General features: G+C 38.0%; 1 protein-coding gene across 2 annotated transcripts in view; it reads right to left on the minus strand.

The window, feature by feature from the left end:
- Positions 1 to 24,045, minus strand: part of EPC2 (enhancer of polycomb homolog 2) — a 127,959-nt gene that overhangs the window by 72,688 nt on the left and 31,226 nt on the right. For both annotated transcript variants that reach the window (XM_019973010.2, XM_019972999.2), the window contains exon 2: positions 1,542 to 1,701. In XM_019973010.2, the coding sequence (XP_019828569.1) occupies positions 1,542 to 1,701 (160 nt within the window). The remainder of the gene's footprint in view (positions 1 to 1,541; positions 1,702 to 24,045) is intronic.

Consider the following 24,045-nt stretch of genomic DNA (forward strand, 5'->3'; position numbering starts at 1 on the left):
AAGTGGGAGGGAAAGAGCAACTGGAAATGAGGTTAAAGGGGGAAGCAGGTAACAAATCACAAATGGCCTTGCATTCAAATCAGAGACTTTGGCTATTATTGCATTCTATTAAATCTATAATGCCAGCAATTACAAGATGCACCATTACTTTATGAACTGCAAGAAAGAAAAAGAAAAAGCTTTATATTTAAATTTATATAATATCCCTACATAAAGCTTTATATCAAAGGGCAAGAACTTCAGCATAAGATAAATACAACAGCCATGCAGAAAGGAACAACATGAAACTATATTTCTCAAATTGCCCTTAGGTGGAAGGAGGGGGGAAGAAAATCTCTTCCTGAGAACTGAATTCCAAGCAGGTCCACAGCCTACTTGTGTGGTCTAAAAACAAACAAGTAAAACTAAAGCTACCAGTGTGGTCCAAAAGCAAACAAATAAAACAAAACAAGCAAAGACTTTAAGGTGGTCTCAGGTTGGTCCCCAGATGCCTGGCAAAAACAAGTAGAAATTCTCTTTAGACAAACCATACTTTAATTGAGAAGTAAAGCAATTTAAGATGCAATCTCATTTCAAATATGACAAATGTATATCTTGAGAACTAATGAAAAATACTAGATTTTACAGTCAGTATTAAATCTGGAGATGTTTTGAATTACCCTGACAACTTTTTAAAAATAACTATTACCAGGCTGCAAATCAAGAGACTCTCATACAGGTACACGTGAAGCAGAGCCCTCAACACTATTTTAACAAACGACTCAAAGTTTATTTCCCAAATACAACCAGACAAGAAACTAAGACACTAGCATCTGTCTGCAAAATTAGCTGAACACTGCTACTATAAAATAAAGAACACAGTACAATTTTAAGTCCAGGTCATAATCTGATCAGACAGACACTTCAGGAAGACCATTCTGGTGCCAGTGGACTTTGTGGAGAAGATTAGAAGAGGGTATGGATAACAGAACAGTTAGGAGATTAGTGAAACAGTTTTAAGATCAGAGATGGTGATCATTTAAAAAATAACAATGGGGAGAAAAATAAGAGGATCAAAGGAGGAAGAATTAGAATTCCATAAAAATTACAAGAAGGTAGAGGTGTAGGATCTAATTCTAAAAAAATTTCAGATTTGCCCCTAATCAGCATTATAGCCACTAGGCCTTGAAAAACATACCTTATTTGGGTACGGTAATCCATTATACTTTATAGCTGTATAGTAAGTGTATAAAAACAGTATAATATGCAAAAAAATATATAAAAAGGTAATATATTATATGTTCCAGCTGTATAAGTTTAAGTTCTGCAGAAAATCCTATACAACATAACCATCAACCGTTCCAAATGTAACTCACAATCAAAATGATCTTGAAGTTCAGATGTAAGCACAGAAGAATTTTATTCTTTCATGTTTTACATTTCTATAAATCAGTGGGTATGAATTTTAAAATTCAAATTTCTTTGTGTAAAAAGAGAGAAAGGATTTTTCACTGTTTGATACATTTAAATTACAAACAGAAAAAATGAATTAACAAACTTACGCTGAATGTGAATGAACTGTTTTGGCTGTTTAAACTCTCCTTTGTACAAGCGATTGTAATAGTTGACGTTGCTCTCTGCCTCAGGAACTGGAATGACCATGCTCTCTTTTTTTTCTCTAAACACTTGCTGTGCCGAAATAGCTCGCTGTAAGTGATGTTCCTGGAAAATGTAAAGCAGGCAATGTAAGTTGTTTCAATAATGTCAATTCAATACAAAATTATATTTAAAATTTATTTTATTTAATAATTGCAAAGTACTTTAAGAATCAATTAAAAAACAGTAGTTCCTACACTACAGACCTTCAGAAAACATTGCCATTATTCTCCCTTAATACTTGTATACATACTGATATCACTTTAAATGACTACAATTTTAATAAGCAGAATTAAGTATTCATAAAGCAGAATTTAACATCTCAATTACAAGAAAACTGATCCCTTGTTTGTTAAATTAATTGAGGTGCTTATCACCAATACCAGATAACACAAATAAAAGCAAATAACAGAAAAAGAATTTATATCAGATTCTAAGTATCTTCTGCGTTTATACACCTCAAACTTCAAAAGTACAAAATTCTCAATAACTCAAAGACAAGAGAAAATTATAATCAACAGACTATATTAGTATCATAGCAAGAAGCATTTTTTAACAAAGATGAAAAAATAGTTCTTATAATATACATCCAGATTCTAGTAACTTCTCATTACCTCACCACTTAACAGATACTTTCTCTCTGACCCACTATGAATAATTTCCAACAAAGCACCTTTACTGTTTGGAATGTAAACTAGGCCATGCAGGATCCCCTTCATATTCAAAGGTTAAAATCACTCAATGACTTACAAGACTTCTCATACTTCTCTCCTCCCAAACTTTATTCTAGCCGCACTGCCTCCTCTCTTTAAGGTTCCTAAATATTTAAATGGATTGCTTCAGAAATTCCTTAAATCTCATCTGGCTACCCTGCATTGCATAAATTAAGATTTATATATCAGAAGCCATCATTTCAACATTTTTCAGAGCACCTGGTAGACACCAGATACTATTCCTGTCACTGAGAATTATGAGTGAATGAGACAGAGACAGACTTCGCCATTAAAGAACCTAGCTAGTGGAAGATAGATTATCTAAGTATGCAATCATGTCTGAGCTTGACAACCATGTCTCTTCACAATTGGTCAAAACACTCATTCTGGGAAAACAGATAAAGATGTCCAGTTCAGTTCAGTTCAGTTGCTCAGTCATGTCCGACTCTTTGTGACCCCATGAATTGCAGCACGCCAGGCCTCTCTGTCCATCACCAACTCCCGGAGTCCACTCAAACTCACGTCCATTGAGTTGGTGATGCCATCTAGCCATCTCATCCTCTGTTGTCCCCTTCTCCGCCTGCCCCCAATCCCTCCCAGCATCAGTCTTTTCCAATGAGTCAACTCTTCACATGAGGTGGTCAAAGTACTGGAGTTTCAGCTTTAGCATCATTCCTTCCAAAGAACACCCAGGACTGACCTCCTTCACGATGGACTGGTTGGATCTCCTTGCAGTCCAAGGGACTCTCAAGAGTCTTCTCCAACACCACAGTTCAAAAGCATCAATTCTTCGGCACTCAGCATTCTTCACAGTCCAACTCTCACATGCATACATGACCAATGGAAAAACCATAGCCTTGACTAGATGGACCTTTGTTGGCAAAGTAATGTCTCTACTTTTGAATATGCTATCTAGGTTGGTCATAACTTTCCTTCCAAGGAGTAAGCGTCTTTTAATTTCATGGCTGCAATCACCATCTGTAGTGATTTTGGAGCCCCAAAAAATAAAGTCTGACACTGCTTCCACTGTTTCCCCATCTATTTCCCATGAAGTGATGGGACCAGATGCCATAATCTTCATTTTCTGAATGTTGAGCTTTAAACCAACGTTTTCACTCTCCTCTTTCACTTTCATCAAGAGGCTTTTGAGTTCCTCTTCACTTTCTGCCATAAGGGTGGTGTCATCTGCATATCTGAGGTTATTGATATTTCTCCCAGCAATCCTGATTCCAGCTTGTGCTTCTTCCAGCCCAGCGTTTCTCATGATGTACTCTGCAGAGAAGTTAAATAAACAGGGTGACAATATACAGACTTGACGTACTCCTTTTCCTATTTGGAACCAGTCTGTTGTTCCATGTCTAGTTCTAACTGTTGCTTTCTGACCTGCATACAGATTTCTCAAGAGGCAGGTCAGGTGGTCTGGTGTTCCCATCTCTTGAACAATTTTCCAGTTTCTTGTGATCCACACAGTTAAAGGCTTTGGCATAGTCAATAATGCAGAAATACATGCTTTTCTGGAACTCTCTTGGTTTTTCGGTGATCCAGCGGATGTTGGCAATTTGATCTCTGGTTCCTCTGCCTTTTCTAAAACCAGCTTGAACATCTGGAAGTTGACGGTTCACATATTGCTGAAGATGTCCAAAGGCAGTAAAATATAAACTAAGAGTTTTAGGATCAATAGCAATTTAGCAAGGCAAAAGAGGAAAAGAAGAAACAATCCAGGCACAGGGAACAGACTATCCAAAATGGACTAGAGCCCAGAGACATTCAGAAAAAGGCAACCAGCTGAACCAAGGGACAGGACAGCTTCTTCACCTTCAGAAAATGTTTTTTTTCATAGGACAGAATCCCAAGCTGAAGCACTAAGTATACTTTTCATACAAATATTACTATCAATTTAGTTATTTGGAGTAAATACTTTTGAGTTGACTAAGAACTTTTGAGGGGATCAAACACACAAACAACATCAAGAAACTAGAAAGCCAGGCCTTGAATGAGGCCAGCAATTTATAGCATTAATTAAGCCTGTATTTTCCTATTGAAGGTGAAAGTTGCTCAGTTGTGTCCAACTGTTTGTGACCCCATAAACTGTAGCCCACCAGGCTCCTCTTGGCTGGGATTCTCCAGGCAAGAAGACTGGAATGGGTAGCCCTTCCCTTCTCCAGAGGATCTTTCCAACCCAGGGATCAAACCTGGGTCTCTCACACTGCAGCAGATTCTTCACCGTCTGAGCCACCTGGGAAGCTCTATTTTCTATTACCTTGATGATATTTCACCTCTCCTGGTTAAAAAAAGTGATACAGTATGCAATGTCACCCTGCACTGATGTAATATTTTATAGTTCTCAAAGTACACCCACAATCACATGCCTATTAGCTCCTTACAATCTTGGGACACAAGGGTAGATATTATTTTCCATTTTTATAAATGGCATTCAAGAAACAAGTGACTTACTCTTAGCAAATAGTAATGATATATAAGAGAGAGAAATTTCAGGATTCTGATTCCAATGTTTCTTGACTATTCCACCCTTACTAGAAAAGTCTAATAAAGATTACAAAACAGGTTCTTATAATGCTAATAAATCTACAGACACAGGTAACAAAAACAGTATGCACTTTTTTTTTTTTTGAAGAGATTCTTTTGATGTATATTTGACTTTGTCCTAAATACATTTTTAGGTATAATCTAATTTTTGAAATACATCTTTAATAGATTAAGATTTAACATTAATTTTACAAATGAAAAATTTAAAAACAGATCATGGATGACTCCCTTCTTAATGCAGCAGACAGATGACAGATGCAGCCAGAAATTTAAGGAGCTAGACCATGACATACTCCCCCATTTACAGACTAAATTTAGTTCTATAAATAAATTTTCAGCTACCATTTCCTTCCCCAGATTATCAGTCTATCTGTAAAAAAAAAAAAAAAAAAAAAAATCAGAAAAAACAATGACAAGGCTTCTTGAGGACTGTGTTTCATATAATAGTTATAATCAGTGGCAAACACACACAAAAGCCTGAAAGTAGGTATCAGAGTTTTGATTTGTCATTGTATTGGCGGGGAAGAGGTTGACAGGAATAATGCTGTTCTTGTTACATGCTGCATTATACATGGGTGATGGTACCTAATTTTTAATAACAACTAAAAACCAAGTACTACTTAATTTCCTTTATGAAAGCATGCCTTTGACCTACCAACTCCACAAATGGAATTCTTCAAAAGGCAACCAACAAATGGGCAACACTGACTAAATGAAAATGCTCACCATGGCACTGTTTCTAACACCAAAAAAAAAAGTCTAAATAGCAATAAATACATAATTAGTATATAAATTGTTATATTATATCCATAAACTAGAACTCTTAGATAATAGTAGAAAACAACATAACACAGACCTCTAGTGACCTTAAAAAAAGCCTGGAAGAATACAGAATAGAACATTCCACAAAATGCTATTCCTTCTGTGTGCCTTTTGCGGTTTCAGAATTTTCTATACATTAATTTTCTATAAATCTATATTACTTTTGTAAACTAAAAAAAAAAAAAAAAGATATAAAAAGGTTTAACATCTTAAATGAAGGAACTCTCCACCAAAAACACAAAATCACTTCTCATGGTACTTTGACATTCTGAAATATCCTTTTACACCTATCTATTACATACCTAAACATTTTTTGGGTTTTCCTAGAAAAATTTTGTTGTTGTTGAGTCACTAAGTCATTTCCTACTCTTTGAGATCCCATGAATTACAACACACCAGACTCCTCTGTCTCCTACACTGTCTCCCAGGGTTTGCTCAAATTCAGGTCCATTGAGTCAGTGATCCTATCTAACATCTCATCCACTGCTGGCCCCTTCTCCTTTTGCCTTCAATCTTTCCCAGCATCAGGGTCTTTTCCCAATAAGTCAGCTCTTCATATCAGGTGGCCAAAGTATTGAAGCTTCAGCATCAGTCCTTCCAATGAATATTCAGGGCTGATTTCTTTTAGGATCAACTGGTTGGATCTTCTTGCAGTTCAAGGAACTCAAGAGTCTTCTCCAGCACAATATGAAAGCATCAATTATTAAGAAAAGTATAAAGCATATAATTTCTCTACACTTTATACTCTTCTTAGTAACACATGAGATTATATGGTAAGCCATTAAACACAAACTAAAAGATGCTATATAATTAATGATTTCTAGTCATGTGCAAGTACCAAGCACAATTCCACAAGGTACAAGGTAGAAATATTTTTCTTCTGGAGATGAGTAAACTAAGACTCTGTGATTTCTATGACAGAAATTAGCAGGACTGAAATTTGAATCATTGTATGTCTCTTTTCCATCTTGTCAAGCTCATACCCCAATATGCAGGCTAGGTTTCAGAATCCATCAAATTAGACTGCATACAAAGTTAAACATTCATTGATATTTTAAAAATTTGCATCCAAAATTTCCAACTAAATATAGCTGATTGAGTAACTACAATTATCTACTCTACCTCACTGTAATTATAAACTTACTAGTAAAGGACTAAAAAACTTAAGTCACAATGACAAACTGAATTACAGATGAACCACCAGCACAAAACAGAGTGTAGCAAGATTCCTGGAGATCAAAATCAAAAGAGCAAGTTTCAAATACTTACAGAGAAGAAAAAAAAAATTTAAACTGAGCCCATTTCACTTGTCCTGCAGAAAACAAAATTATGGGGAGCTAGAAAGAGCCAGAATGAGACCAGCTATTCTTTGCCTACTCCTCAAAAGCAGATCATTCCACACAGCCTACACTGACAGAAGAGGGCACTACTAAACTAAGAATGTTGTGAACTACCCCAAATACACAAAAAACTAACATGGGAGAAGGACGCAAAAGACTCAGGAAAAAAACGGAAAGAGTTGATTGAACGCAAAAAGAAAGAAAAAGACAATTACCTCAGAAATGAAAACTAAAATTATGAGAAGCCTAGTGTAAAATATACTCAAAGACTTAAGTGTGCTTTATATAGGATGTCAAATAACCAAGTGAATAGGAATAAAGTGAAGAAAGAAGTAAAATGAGTAAGAAAGATGACAGAATATAAAAATAGGCAAAGAAGAAACGACATTCATATAAGTGGAGTCCTTGAAGAAAAAACAAAACAAAAAAGAGAAAATGCAATAGAACTAGTAGTTAAGATAAAATATATGAATCTATTTATCAAAAAAAGCCCAAGAGGGAGCAAGATGGAACACAAAAACTAGCATCACCAGACAGGATCTGATACTGCTTCAGGCAATCAGGAGAAAACACTCAGCTCACAGCTCTTCCTTGGGAAGGAAACAGAAGAGTAGAACGTGGGTCTAAAATTTCAGCTTTTGGGGGAGTTGCCCCAGGGACTATCTTCCTTCTCACTTAACTCAGAAGGCTAACTGAGCCAACATTCTTTGGATGCCTAGGTGCTGTGGAGAACAAAAAAGAACTTAAGAGGCTTGTTTCAACATCAGAAAACTCGCAGTAACACTGACAAACACCAGAGGGAGCAAAACATTACAACAAGCTCCTAATAGAAAATCCAGGGAACCCCTCTAACTAGGAAATTATGTGAAGGTGCCCAGGGAAGATGCATCTCCAGAAAAGGTTTGAGGGCTTCCAGACTCCCTACCTGGGTTGATTGCTAAAGCTCTTACCCTGTATGAAGCCAGTTCATAAAGACTAGGAGTTACAGTTCAAACACACAAATTATAACAATAGAAAAAAACAAGGCGGTGTATGAAAACACGAGGCAGGGGGCAACTGGACAATCAAAAAAAAATAAATCTCCAGAAACTGATCCTAAAGAAATAAGAGATTGGTGAATTATCTGACAATAAAAGTTTAAAATAATCATATTAATAAAGTTCAATGCACTAAAAGAACACAGACGAACTAAATCAGGAAAAACAATGTATGAACATATCAAGAAAGAGATGGAAAACATTAAAAACACACACACACACACAGAAAACATTAAAAAAAAAAAAAAACCCAAATGGAAAATCTGGACCTGAAGGTTACAATAAATGAATTGGGGGGGGGGGGGGGGGAATCAACCTAGTAACAGCAGACTTGATTAAGCAGAAGAATTAATGGACTCAAAGGGAAAGAAATGAATGAATAAAACCTAAGAAACTGATGACACCACCAACATATCAAGACACACATATGGAAGCCCTAAAAGGAGGAAAAAGGAGCAGGAAGTTTATAGGAAGAAACAAATGGTCCCAAACTTACCAAATCCAAAACGAAGGACATCCAAATTCAAAACGGTCAAAAGAAGACAACTAGGATGAACTAAAAAAAAGCCTACACTAAGACATATAACCAAAGGGTCAAAAGTTAAAGACAGACAGAGTCCAAAAGGCAGCAAGAGAAAAAGCAAATCATCAGGTACAAGGGAGCATCCACAAGATGATCAGCAGTTACTCATCAAAAACATTACAGGCCTTGGACTTCCCTAGTGGTAGAGCGGTTAAGAATCTGCCTGCCAATGCAGAGACACAGGTTCCATCCCTGGCCTGGGAAGACTCCCCGTGCTGCGGGGCAGCTAAGTCCCTGGCCACAACTACTGAGCCCACACACACCGCAACTACTGAAGCCCGAATGCGCTTGAGCCTGTGAAGAACTACTGAGACTACTCACCACAACTGCTGAAGCCCGGTGCTCTCTAATAAGAGAAGCCACCGTAAAAAGCAGTCTGCACACTGCAACTAGATTGTAGCCCCACTCACCACAACCAGGGAAAGCCTGAGCACAGCAACAAAGATTCAGCGCACCCAAAACTAACGAATTTTTTAAAATTTAGAAGGAGAAACATTACAATCCAGAAAGTAGTGGATGATATATTCAAAGCACTGAAACAAACAAAAAACCTGCTGACCACAATACTATATCTGGAAAAACTGCCCTTCAAAACTCAAAGAAATAAAGACCTAACAAGATAAACAAAGGCTGAAAGAGTTAATCACCAGTGAATCTGTCTTTTATAAGAATTGCTAGAGAGAGTCATTCAAGTTGAAGCAAAAACACTAATTAGACAGTACATAGAACCACTGAAAAACAGAAAATTCTCCAGTAAAGGTAAATATATAGACAAATACAGAATCTTGTAATACTGTAATGGTGATGCATAAGTCACTTTTAATTCTGGTATAGAATTTAAAAGATAAAAAACACAAAAATAATTAAATATAAAACTATGTCAATGGACACACCATATCAAGTACCTTTTACAACCACCATCTTTTCCAATTAAACTAGAAATCAACAGCAAAAGAAAACTTGGAAAATTTTAATATGCAGAAACCAAACAACATATTTTTTGACAATCAATGGGTCAAAGGAAAAAATGACAAAGGAATTTAGAAAATAGACAAATGAAAATACAATATAACAAAAACTTAGGGATGCAGCAAAAGCAGTATTAAGAAAGAAGGTTATAGCAATAAATTCCTGCTGCTGCTGCTAAGTTGCTTCAGTCGTGTCCGACTCTGTGTGACCCCATAGCTGGCAGCCCACCAGGCTCCCCTGTCCCTGGGATTCTCCAGGCAAGAATACTGGAGTGGGTTGCCATTTCCTTCTCCAATGCATGAAAGTGGAAAGTGAAAGTGAAGTCGCTCAGTCCTGTTTGACTCTTAGCGACCCCATGGACTGCAGCCTACCAGGCTCCTCTGCCCGTGGGATTTTCCAGGCAAGAGTACTGGAGTGGGGTGCCATTGCCTTCTCCGAATAAATTCCTACCTACATTAAAAAAGAATAGATCTGGAGTCAACCTAACTTTACACCGCAAGGAACTAGGAACAGAACAAACAAAACCCAAAGTTAGCTTAAGGAAAGAAATAATAAATTAGATTGGAGTAGAAATAAATGAAAATGAGAACAGAGAAATTTTTTAAAAAACACCAACAAAACTAAAAGTTCTTTGAAGAGATCAACAAAATTGACAAACCCTTACTTAGCTACATGATGGAGGAGCAAATGACAACCCACTCTGGTACTCTTGCCTGGAAAATCCCATGGATGGAAAAGCCAGGTAGGCTACAGTTCATGGGGTCGCAAAGAGTCGGATAGGACTAAGCAACTTCATTTTTACTTTAGCTACATGAACTAAGAAAAAATCAAATACCAAAAATCAGAAACTCAGAGAAGATACATTAAAACTGATGCCCCTGAGGGAGGGGAGAGGGTGATCAAGAGACTACTATTAACAACTATATAACAAATTAACTAATCTAGAAGGAACATAAATTTCTAAAAATATACAATCTACAAAAGCTAAATCATGAAAAAATTAAACACATGAACTACAGAAATGATACTGAATCTACTGAATCATTAAACAAACAACTCTAAACAAAGAAAAGCTCATCACCAGATGGCTTCACTACTAGAGAATTCTACTAACATTTAAAGACTTCAATCCTTCTCAAAATCTAAAAATAACTGAAGAGAGGAGAAAACTTTCAAACTCATGAGTCCAGTATTAGCCTGAAACCAAAATCAGACAGATACTACTTGGGGGGTGGGGATGTGCAAATGGGTAAAGGTAGTCAATAGGTACAAAATTCCAGTTATAAGTTTAACAAGTCCTGAGAGTGTAATGTACAGCATAGTGACTACAGTTAATAACACAGTACTACATATATGAAAGCTGCTGGGACAGTACATCTTAAAGTCCTCTTCACAAGGGAAAAATAAATTAGTAACTATGTGAGGTGACAAATGTTAACTAAACCTACTGTGGTAATCATTTCACAACATACACATACATCAAGTCATTATGCTGTACACTTTAATACAATGTCATGTGTCAATCTTATCTCAATAAAACCAGAAGGGGGAAGGCAGAGGAACCCTACAAGTAAAACAAAACAAAACAAAACAAAAAAACAAAAAACCCTACACACCAATATCGCTGATGAATAACAATGCAGAAGTCCTCAACGAAACACTAGTAAACCAAATTCAACAACAGATGAAGATGATTATACATCATGATCAAGTGGGATTTATTTCTGGAATGCAAGAATGCTCAATGTATGAAAATTAGTCAATGTAATACACATAAGAGAATGAAGGACAAAAATCACATGATTATTTCAACTAACACACTGAAAAAAATCCAAACTCTTTCATGATACTAACACTCAAGAAACTAGGAACAGAAAGAAATCCTCGCAAGCCCACAGCTAACAATATACTCAATGGTGAAAAACTGAAAGCTGTTCCTTTAAATCAGGAAGAAAACAAGCAGGCCTGCTTTTGCCAGTTCTATTCAACACAGTACTGGAAGTCTTAGGAAGAGCAATTATCAAGAAAAAGAAATACCAAATTGGAAAGGAAGAAGTAAAAATATCTTTGCTCACAGATATGATCTTTTATGTGCTGTTCAGTCACTAAGTTGTGTCCAATTCTTTGCGAATCCGTGGACTGCAGCAGGTCAGGCTTCCCTGTCCTTCACCATCTCTCAGAGCTTGCTCAAACTCATGTCACTGAGTCAGCGATGCCATCTAACCATCTCATCCTCTGTTGCCTTCTTCTCCTTCTGCCCTCAGTCTTTCCCAGCATAACGGTCTTTTCCAATTAGCTGGCTCTTAACATCAGGTGGCCAGAGAACCGGAGCTTCAGCTTCAACATCAATCCATCCAATGAACATTCAGGATTGATTTCCTTTAGTATTGACTGGTTTGATCTCCTCGCAGTGTTATTTACAATAACCAAGTGGTAGAAGCAACCCAAGTGTTTACTGACAGATGAATGCATAAACAAAATGTGGTATATACATATGATGGAATATTAGTCAGTCTTAAAAAGGAGGACAATTCTGACACATGCTACAACATGCGTGAATCTTGAGGATATTATAAGTGGAATAAGCTAGTTACAAAAGCACAAACACTACACTGCTTATATGAGGTCTAAATAAAGTAGTCCAATTCTTAGAAAGAGTGGTTGTTGTCAGGGGCTGGGAGAGGAGAAAAAGGAAGCTGTTGTTCAATGGGTATAGTTTCAATTTTCCAAGAAAAGTGCTAGATATGTTACATAACACTATGCATGCAGCTAACACTACTCTACACCTAAATATGAGTAAGATATTACACTTTAAAACACTCACCAAATACCTGGCCAAAGTAATACAAAACAACAGACTCTGGCATATATTTGAATAAAACTATTTCAAAAATAATGAAAAAATCTTCAAAGCAAACAATAATAGTTAACAATAACATATAACTTAAACGGCCAAAAGAATCAGATGAATATCAGATTTTAAAATTAACATATAAAGCAAAGAATCAATAAGGCAGCATTTCCAGAAACCTCAATGAACATAAAGTATGAATCACAAATTTTATATCCAGCTAAGTTATCTTTCAAGTATCAAAGCTATACAAAGTACTCAGGGACTTTAATAGGGGACTTTTGAGAAATCTACTAGAATAGCACTGTTCAGAATATAATGGGAACTACATATGTGAGCCACACGTTTAAATCTTCCAGTAGTCACAGTAAAAAAGAGCACAAACAGGATGAAATTAATTTTAATATTTTATTTAAGTCAATATAAATCACCAAAAATTATCACTTCAACATGGAATCAATATAAAAAGGTATAGTGATATTTTACATTTTTTTCTTTCATACCAAGCCTATAAAACCTGTATGTAACACATGTGTTTTATATGTATAGAACATCTCAGTTCAGCATATTTCAAATGCTCAACAGCCACAAATGACTAGTATAGGCCATCTTCATCTTGGGTTCCATCTAACCAAGATATCAATGGAAAACTTCAGCAAAATTACACACACACACACACACACACACACACACACACACGCACTTTATTCATGTATCTCAAAGATGGGAAAAGGGCTAGAGGATTAATGTACAAACATTTGCACACTAAAGTGGAAATATGCAACTAAAAATGGGAGAAGGAAAAAAAGATTGGAGCAAAATTTTAACAACTAGCCAATATAACATAGGAGAAGGCAATGGCACCCCATTCCAGGTCTCTTGCCTGGAAAATCCCATTGACGGAGGAGCTTGGTGGGCTTCAGTCCATGGGGTCGCGAAGAGTCGGACACGACTGAGCAACTTCACTTTTACTTTTCACTTCCACGCACTGGAGAAGGAAATGGCAACCCACTCCAGTGTTCTTGCCTGGAGAATCCCAGGGACAGCAGAGCCTGGTGGGCTGCCGTCTATGGGGTCGCACAGAGTTGGACACGACTGAAGTGACTTAGCAGCAGCAATATAACATAATACAAAGAATTAAATGTTATGCAAGAGTTGGGATCAAACATATTCAGCCATATCAATAAATATGAATGGACTTATAACATTTATGAAAACAAAAAGATTTTCAATTTGTCTCATAACTCTAAACTCAATTATATGCTTATACAAGAAATATCCTACCCATCATCACCCCAAAAGGTGGTCAGAAAGAATAAAAGGAATGGATATAAAGTTTATAGGTGATAGAAGACAGTAAGAAAGACAAACCCATCCTAGTATCAGACAAGTAGAATTCAAGCCAAAGGGTATTAAGCATGACCCCAAATCCACAATTCATAACAAAGATTTTGATTCCTTTACACATGTATGAATATCGATATATCAATAATAATTTATGATCAAATAATCATTTTATGAAGCAAAAGCTACAAATAGGGAAGGACTGATAAAGATACACTAATAACTTTAAAAGACCACTCAGCACAAGGCAAATCAAGTGGTCAAAAAGCAAGCAAGGACCTAAGTAACCAAATAAGGTAAATCTTATTTGTCAAACTTTACACCCAATGCCCCTTAATATTAAGTCTTCATGGAAATTTCACAAAATTCATCATATATTAGCTAAGAATTACAAAGAACAGATTATTATGGATGGAGTAGAAGGGATAAGAAGAGAGAGACATTTCTCTGAGGATATAGTCTTTAACAGTTGTGAATTTTAGAACCCTGTTAATGTTTCACATACTCTAAAACTAAAATTAATGATGATGCAAAGAGAATCCAAATTAGAACTCAAAAAGAAACAACAAACAAACCTCATTTATTAGAAATGAATATTCATGTCTACAATAAAGGGGACTGGGAAAGAATGGAATTTAAGTTCCTTTCAAAAATAATGATTTAAAGCTCACTGGTAAAATTTAGACCATATATACTTCAAAGGATTGTTGTAATGATTACGTAAGTTAGTAAAGTGTTCAGAATACTCCACAGCACACTGTCAAGGCTAAAAGTTTCTGATTTTTATTACAATATACCTCTAGGGTGCAACACTCAAAATAGTGAAATTCTAAGAACAAAATTTTAAAAAATCGAAATTTTGACAATTCAAAACCTTTTCTCAACACCCAAGAAAAAGATGTCCTCAATCTGATAAAGGGCAGGCAGTACAGTGGAAAACCTAGAGATAGTGTCATACTTAATGGTCAAAGACTGAATTCTTTTCCTCTAACATCAAAAACAAGCCCCCAAAAGTCTGTTTTCCCTGAGTTTCTAGTCAGTGCAGTGAGGAAAGAAAAACAAATGGCATGTATATTGGGAGAAAAAAAAAAAAAGTAAAACTTTGTACATGATATGGGAGAGACAGAATCCAACGTACCTCAAGAGAGCTATGTTTTAACTAAAAAACGAATCGTGGACTTCAAGTCAATATTTGTAACTCAATTGTATTTCTATTATCCTAGCAACTGAAAATGAAAATAAAAAGCTATTACCGTTTAAAAGAGCATTTAACCACTAAATATTTAGGGACAGTAAATATGCCTATGCAAAACTTGCTTGTCAACATAAACAGAAACTTGCACTATGTTCATGAATTGGAAGGTTCAATACTGTTCAAAAAATTTACTAGTGTAAATTTCCCTCAAAACTGATTCACAGAGATATAATAATAGTCAACAAAAATCCCAATCAAAATCCCAACAGGCTTTTTTAACAGAAATGGACAAGCTGGTTCTAAAATTCATATGGAAAGGCAAAAGAAATGCAAAAATAATCTTGAAAAAAACCTGAAGATCTGATTACAAGCTACATTACAAAATATACAGCTAAATTATTCAAAATCGCATGTTATCAGCATAAGAATGAGCATATAAAGCAATGGAAAAGAAAGAAGTCTAAACACAGACCCCCCCACACTCATACACGTAATGAATTTTTAGACAAAGATGAACAATTAATGGGGGACCTGAATGGGGATAAGGAAAGTCTTGTTAACAAATTGTCTGGATGTCAGTTTGGGAAAAAATAACCCATACTGCTATCTCAACTTATGCACAAAAATTTATTCAAAGATAGGTCACAGACCGAAACACAAAGTCTAACTTGTAAAATACCTACGAGAACATATAAGAAAACCTTAGTAACCTTGGGTTTGGCAAAGATTTCTTAGGACATAAAACAGAACAAATTATATATGAAAGAACTGATAAACTGGACTTCCTCAAAATTAAAAAACTGTGCTATTCAAAATACATTCTTAAGAAAATGAAAAGACAAGCCAGACTGGAGGAAAAATTATTCACAGTAAGTATGTGAGAGGCCTTGTATGCAGAAGATATAAAGAACTCTTGTAACTCAATAATAAGAAAAAACTCTATTGTTTTGTGAGAGTTTGTTGTGAGGCATATGTGATCTTAGTTTCCCAACCAGGGAGAACCCATGGCCCCTGCATTAGGAGCACGGAGTCTTAACCACTCGACACCCAAGGAAGTCCTGAAAACAGCCCTATTTTTAAAGAAACTGAGCCGATAATTTAAAGAGATATTTCAAAAATAAGATGCAGGAATGACCAATAAGCACTTGAAAAGATGTTCAACATCCGTGTACCAGGAAAATGCAAAATAAAATCACAGTTTTGACTACGTACGCACAGAATGACTAAAATTAAGAAACTGGTAATAATATCAACTGCTGGTGGGAGCGTCAGATGATATCACCACGTTGTAATCTGTTGGGGAGTTTCTTATAAAAATACACTTAGCATGAGATCCAGCAATCTTACTTCTAAGTGTACACATGAAAAGTGAGATGCATGCCCACAATGAGAGAGTCAACTCCTAGGCAGGTTAATAAGAAGTCTGGGGTCCCCAAGAAGGAAAAAAGGGTCTGGGGCTCTTGAAGAGGAGATAGGGGTCTGGAATTCTCAAGGAGGAGCAAAGGACAAACAACTTTTTTTTTCCTCTACATTCCTTAGTCTTAGTAACAAAACGTTTTTTTCTTTAAGCCTGGAACTGATGATTACACAACAAACAACTCATTTTAAACTCAGTATTAAGGATTATGTGTGTGGCTTCCCTTGTAGCTCAGTTGGTAAAGAATCTGCCTGCAATGGGTCGGGAAGATCCCCTGGAGAAGGAAATGGCAACACACTCCAGAATTCTTGCCTGGAGAATCCCATGGACAGAGGAGCCTGGCAGGCTACAGTCCATGGGGTCGCAAGAGTTGGACACGACTTAGAGACTAAACCACCACCAAGGATTATATAACAATAATGTATGTATCCTGCTTGACTGCAAATGGTGACTGCAGCCATGAAATTAAAAGATGCTTGCTCCTTGGAAGAAAACTTATGATCAACCTAGACAGCATAATAAAAAGCAGAGACATTACTTTGCCAACAAAGGTCCGTCTAGCCAAAGCTATGGTTTTTCCAGTAGTCATGTGTGGATGTGAGAGTTGGACTATAAAAAAAGCTGAGCACCGAGGGATTGATGCTTTTGAACCGTGGTGTTGGAGAAGACTCTTGAGAGTCCCTTGGACTGCAAGGAGATCCAACCAGTCCATCCTAAAGGAAATCAGTCCTGAATATTCATTGGGAGGACTGATGCTGAAGCTGAAACTCCAACACTTTGGTCACCTGATGCAAAGAACTGACTCATTTCAAATGACCTGGATGCTGGGAAAGACTGGAAGGCGGGAGGAGAAGGGGACGACAGAGGATGAGATGGTTGGATGGCATCACTGACTCAATGGACAAGAGTTTGAGCAAGCTCCAGAGGTTGGTGACGGACAGGGAAGCCTGGCATGCTGGAGTCCACCAGGTCGCAAAGAGTCAGACATGACTGAGAAACTGAACTGAACTGATCCTGCTTGAGGACAGTTTCTCCTTCCTGAAAACCTTCTGGCTAATCCTGTTATCTTAAAATATAAATTACGGGAGTGGGTCTAGTAATATCTTTACAACCTTGAGACAGTCTTTCAGTTTATTGTAATAACTAAAAAAGTATATAGCTCCCTTGCTTAGAGAAGTGAGGGGGGCACTCTCCGTCCCCCTTCTGATGTCTGTGTCAGAAGCTTTCTCTGTCCCTTTTCTTACTTTAATAAAACTCTGCTACACAAAAGCTCTTGAGTGATCAAGCCAGGTCCCTGGTCCCAAGGCTAAATCATCTTCTTCAGAGATGATGAATCCAACATCGTTTGCTGTAAGCAATCATCTTGGGGGCTCGTCCAGGATCTTCAGGACAAGGTAAGAACATTTAGAGCTCCAGTCTCTGCTTTCTCAGTACAAACATTTTCCGCTTTACTTTACTAACTCTATGGTGTGCTTGTGTGAATGAATGACATGCCTTGCAAGAAGCAAGTCATGAGCCCTGCTCTATGGTCTTGCAGTGCCTTGTAATGACTGAAGGCAGCCCCCAAAAGAGGAGCCTTGTTGGGGGTTTATACCGACCTGCCAATGCCAAGAGACACCCAAGGTCCCTGCTAGCGGAGCGACCAGAGATGGGCAGAGCATGTGGACCGGACTTTCCTTTCTCAGTCACCTTTTCCTGGTTCCTTTGACCATTTCGTAATTGCATGTGGAATTAGAACTACTAACCTAATCTGTCAGATCATAGACTTTAAATTTAGGGAATTGTGATCCATGCTGTTACTATTTACTTTTACTTAGACCTCAAGCATGGAAGTGCCTAGCCTTGCTAGGAGCTGGAAGTTACAAGAGCACGTCTGGGAGACAGGCAGCGTTCTAGCTCCAGGAACGTCTCTCAGGCTAGAGGTCACTCTCTTGGCTGCCTGCCTCAGGGGCCACCAACCTGAAAGTGAATCTTTGTCATGGCTGTGCCTCCGATCTATGTGGACAGAAGCACTGTGTTTTTTGAGGACACAGATAGGGAACTGCAGGATCTGGTCAGATTGGAAGTGCAATGGGCTTCTTCACTTGGTAGTGCTGTTAATGGATCAGAAGAGGCTCTCTGGCAGCTTTTGTCTCAACTCCTTAGATATTCTTTTTGTGGAATCTTTGGAAATAAACTGGAGGATTGGTCCTAGTAGCTTGAGGACAAAAATCACTTTTTCCTCGCTGGCCAACCCTTTTGCTATCAATATATATTGGCGTGGTGACACTCAGAAGGGACATCTTGGTTGTCGTTTATCCCGTTATGATTCACCATTTCTACTGTGGTCAGGACTGTACTCAGGAATGTGCACAGGCACATGTAAGATGGATGCTTCCCCTAGTAGTCCTGGCTTGGGAAACATTCTGGGAAAACTACTCTGCTCCACCCCAGGTGGCATCAGAGGAAAAGGGCAAATCAAAGATGGGTCTTGGTGGTATGGAACTAAGTCAATTTGAGATGCCATCAGGTCTACCCCCAGCTTATCGCCACCCCGCCTTGGTGGTAGAACCAGGAGGGACAAGTTTGGTGCCTATGTCAGTAAGGGACAGACCAAGTCCGACCAGGGAAGGAAGGTGGAAAGTCTGTCTATACCCCCATCTAGAGCAGGGAGGAATGCCTCCGGTGCAAAGAAGCCACAGCTGTGGATCCTGCTTTTTTCTCTTACAGATAGGAGCTAACCAGTTCAGAACCACTCCTTTAAAATGTATTTTTAAAAAACTGGGACAAGTTTGATCACCAGAATTTAAAAAGACATGCCTGATCGTCTTCTGTGATACTGAATGGCCACAGTATCCTTTGGAACATGGGGAACACTGATTGGTTGAAGGGTCTCAATTATAATACTGTTTTACAATTAGACCAGTTCTGCAGAAAACAAGAAAAATGGGTAGAAGTACCATATATATTGCTCTTTATCTCTCTGCAAGACATGCCAGACTTATGTCCTAAGGGTACAGATCTGGATGTGTAACCTTCAGCTCCCTCCTGTCCTCTACTTTCCCCCTGTATGTAGGGCTCCCAACTGATCAGGCTGAGGATCAGGGCACCTTCCAGAAGGGGTTACCTCAGTCTCGGTAGAATTTCAAACAGTCCCAATTGTGGTCAAGACTATTTAGAGGATCCAAAAGGTACATAGAAGCCTTTATGGGACTAACTTTACTGTATCTATGATCCAACGGATATTGGCAATTTGATCTCTGGTTCCTCTGCCTTTTTCTCAATCCAGCTTGAACTGTATGAAACATACTGTATGGTTTCTTTTATATGAAGTTTGAAAACAGGAGAAATGAATCTATAGCGGTTGAAATCAGATCAGCAGCTGCCTGAAAATATGATGGAAGTTATGACTGCAAGTAGGTTAAATGGAACTTCCATGGGGAATAAAAATGTTCTATTCCTGTTTGGAGTGGTGGTTATACAGGTATCTTAATGCTTTATTCCCTGATAGTTAGGGGATTCTGCACTTCCACTGGGGGAGGGATACTGATCCCTCATGGGGGAACCAAAATCCCACATGGCCTGTGCTGTGGGCTTCCATGGTGGCTCAGACAGTAAAAAAATTCACCTGCAATGCTAGAGATCCAGGTTTGATCTCTGAGCCAGGAAGATCCCCTGAAGGAGGGAATGGCTACCCACTCCAGTATTCTTGCCTGGAGAATCACAAGGACTGAGGAGCCTGGTGGGCTACAACCCATGGGGTCCCAAAGAATTGGACACAACTGGGTGACTAATACTTTGACTTTCACTTGGCATGCACTGAAGCCAAATAAATAAATGAATGCTTTACACTGTATGCAAGTTATACTTCAATTAAAGTTGATTTTAAAAATCTAGAAAAAAATAACTTCTGATGTAAACAAAGAATTAATGTATACAAAACCTGCTGGTAAAGCAATTATTCACAATGATGCTAAAACTGTGACGAATAAAACAGACACTTTCAAGAATGAGTGCTAGTGAATGTGTTGAAGTGCAAGTTGGTATGTTCTGGAGAACAGTTTGGTAATATGTTTCTAAGCCTTCAAAAACTTTCTAACAATTAATCTATTATTTACACAATAATTATAGTAAGTAAAACTGGAAACAACCGTATTATCTCCAGTACTGTTATAATTACAATATATCCATGATAATCTTCAGTTCAGTCGCTCAGTCATGTCCGACTCTTTGCGACCCCATGAACCGCAGCACGCCAGGCCTCCCTGTCCATCACCAACTCCCAGAGTTCACTCAAACTCACGTCCATCAAGTCAGTGATGCCATCCAGCCATCTCATCCTCTGTCGTCCCCTTCTCCTCCTGCCCCCAATCCCTCCCAGCATCAGAGTCTTTTCCAATGAGTCAACTCTTCGCATCAGGTGGCCAAAGTACAGGAGTTTCGGCTTTAGCATCATTCCTTCCAAAGAACACCCAGGACTGATCTCCTTCAGAATGGACTGGTTGGATCTCCTTGCAGTCCAAGGGACTCTCAAGAGTCTTCTCCAACACCACAGTTCAAAAGCATCAATTCTTCGGCGCTCAGCCTTCTTCACAGTCCAACTCTCACATCCATACATGACCACAGAAAAAACCATAGCCTTGACTAGATGAACCTTTGTTGGCAAAGTAATGTCTCTGCTTTTGAATATGCTATCTAGGTTGGTCATAACTTTCCTTCCAAGGAGTAAGCGTCTTTTAATTCGTGGCTGCAGTCACCATCTTATAATCTTACATACTGCCAATTAAAACTTCTTGAAAAATAGTTTAATGACATGTGAAAATACAAATTATGTAGAAATGGCACACAACAAAATCATATATTGAAGATAATCCCAAGTATAGTGAGGTAAATAGAATGACAGGTAAAAGCATGCATAAACAGAGAATTGAAAAGTAAAAATCAAAGCTGGAAAAAAATGTGCCAAAGTATTGGTAGTGAGACTATGAAAGTGAAAGTGAAGTCGCCCAGTTGTGTCCGACTCTTTGCGACCCCATAGACTGTAGCCTACCAGGTCCTCTGTCCATGGGATTTTCCAGGCAAGAGTGCTGGAGTGGATTGCCATTTCCTTCTCCAGGGGATCTTCTCAACCCAGGGCTCAAACCAGGGTCTCCTGCGTTGTAGACAGACGCTTTACCGTCTGAGCCACAGTTGGTCTCTATTTTCTTCTCTACATTTTCTACAATTTACTCAAAGAATATGTACTACAAAAAAGCAATCAGTGCTGATCCTTAAAACCACTTAAACTGACTCCTTCCATGATAAAGAAAGGATGAGATGGAAGAAGACAGAGAAAAAAAGTCTATATAAATCCTTATCCTATTATAATTAAACCTCCTTCTCTTCTAGTACTTTCTAAATCTGATTCTCCATCCTGGCAACAAATTAAAATCACCTGCTATGGGAGATAAAAGCGGCAGCAGAAACCAGTTAAAAGGTTTCAGCCGCTAACTTAACTCCAACAAAGATGAAACATGTACAGTGGGTATTATTCAGCTATAACGATGAATAAAGTACTGATGTATGCCATAACATGGATGAACCTTTAAAACTGTATACTATGTAAAAGAAGTCAGATACAAAAAGCCATATATGATTCCATTTATAGGAAATGTTCAGAAATAGACAAATCCATAAAGAAAGTATCAGTTCACTTTAGTTGCTCAGTCATGTCCAACTCTTTGTGACTCCATGGACTGCAGCATGTCAGGCTTCCCTGTCCATCACAAACTCCCAGAGCTTGTTCAAACTCATGCCATTGAGTTGGTAATGTCATTCAACCACCTCATTCTCTGTCGTCCACTTCTCCTTCCACCTTCAATCTTGCCCACCATCAGGTCTTTTCCAATGAGTCAGTCCTTCGCATCAGGTGGCCAAAGTATTGGAGTTTCAGTTTCAACATCAGTCCTTCCAATGAACATTCAGGACTGATTTCCTTTAGGATTGAATGGTTGGATCTCCTTGGAGTCCAAGGGACTCCCAAGAGTCTTCTCCAACACCACAGTTTAAAAGCATCAATTCTTTGGCACTCAGCTTTCTTTATAGTCCAACTCTTACATCCATACATGACTATTGGAAAAACCACAGCTTTGACTAGACGGACCTTTGTTGGAAAAGTAATGTCTCTGCTTTTTATTATGCCATCTAGGTTGGTCAAGCTTTTCTTCCAAGGAGCAAGCATCTTTTAATATGCTGTCTAGGTTGGTCATAGCTTTTCTTCCAAGGAGCAAGCGTCTTTTAATTTCATGGCTGTAGTCACCATCTACAGTGATTTGGGAGCCCAAGAAAATAAAGTCTGACACTGTTTCCATTGTTTCCCCATCTATTTGCCATGAAGTGATAGACTGGATGCTATGATCTTAATTTTTTGAATGTTGAGTGTTAAGCCAACTTTTTCACTCTCCTTGTTCACTTTCATCAAGAGAGGCTCTTTAGTTCCTCTTCACTTCCTGCCATAAGGGTGGTGTCATCTGCATATATGAGGTTATTGATACTCCTCCTGGCAATCTTGATTCTACCTTGTGCTTCATCCAGCCCCACATTTTGCATGATGTACTCTGCATCTAAGTTAAGTAAGCAGGGTAACAATATACAGCCTTGACGTACTCCTTTCCCGATTTGGAACCAGTTACACAGTTAACTGGTTATTCAAATTTACAAATTTGTAAGAAGATATTTTGCTTTACCACATGCAAAAAAGGTGAAAAAAAGACATTTTTAGATGTACAAAATTTGAAAGTATTCATCACCAACAGACCTTCCCTACAAGATATGTTAATAGAAGTCTTTCAGGAAAAAGAAAAATGAATCAGATGAAAGTCTAAATTTAAGGGATATTAATAAAAAGCAAGAATAATGATAACCACAAGGGAAAATATACATCTTTTTCTAATGACTTAAAAGTATTTGAAAATAATTGGTTCTTTAAATACAAATAATAGCACATGGGCTGGACAAGGAGAAACAGAAGTACACTACTGTAAGGTTCTTACACTGTACATTAAGTAGTATATCAATCTGAAGGTGGCTGCTATTGTTCAGTGGCTCAGCTGTGTCCTACTTTTTGTGACCCCATGGACTGTAGCATGCCAGGCTTCCCCGTCCTTCACTATCTCCTTGAGTTTGCTCATGTGCATTGAGTCAATGATGCCATCCCACCATCTCATTCTCTGGAGCCCTCTTCTCCTCCTGCCCTTCCCAGCATCAGGGTCTTTTCCAATTAGTCAGCTCTTTGTATCAGGTGGCCAAAGTATGGAGTTCTTACACTGTATGTACATTAAGTGGTATAGCAGTCTGAAAGTAGACTGGAATAAAGATGTATACCCCCAAATCAGACTTCTCAACTTTGGCACTACTGACATTCTGGGAAAGGTATTTCTTTGTTGTGGGAATTCTCCCTTGTGCTTTGTAGGATATTTACCAGCATCCCTGACCCAGAAGATGTCAGTAGCACCTCCTTGTTGTGAAAAATAAAAAATGTTTCTAGGAATTATCTAGTGTCCTCTGGGAAATAAGTCAGACCTCACTGAGAACTAAGTCCCTAAAGTAACAAAGACCTATAGATAATAAGCCAA

The sequence above is a fragment of the Bos indicus genome, chromosome 2 (genome assembly GCF_029378745.1).
Source record: "Bos indicus isolate NIAB-ARS_2022 breed Sahiwal x Tharparkar chromosome 2, NIAB-ARS_B.indTharparkar_mat_pri_1.0, whole genome shotgun sequence".
NCBI lineage: Eukaryota > Metazoa > Chordata > Mammalia > Artiodactyla > Bovidae > Bos > Bos indicus.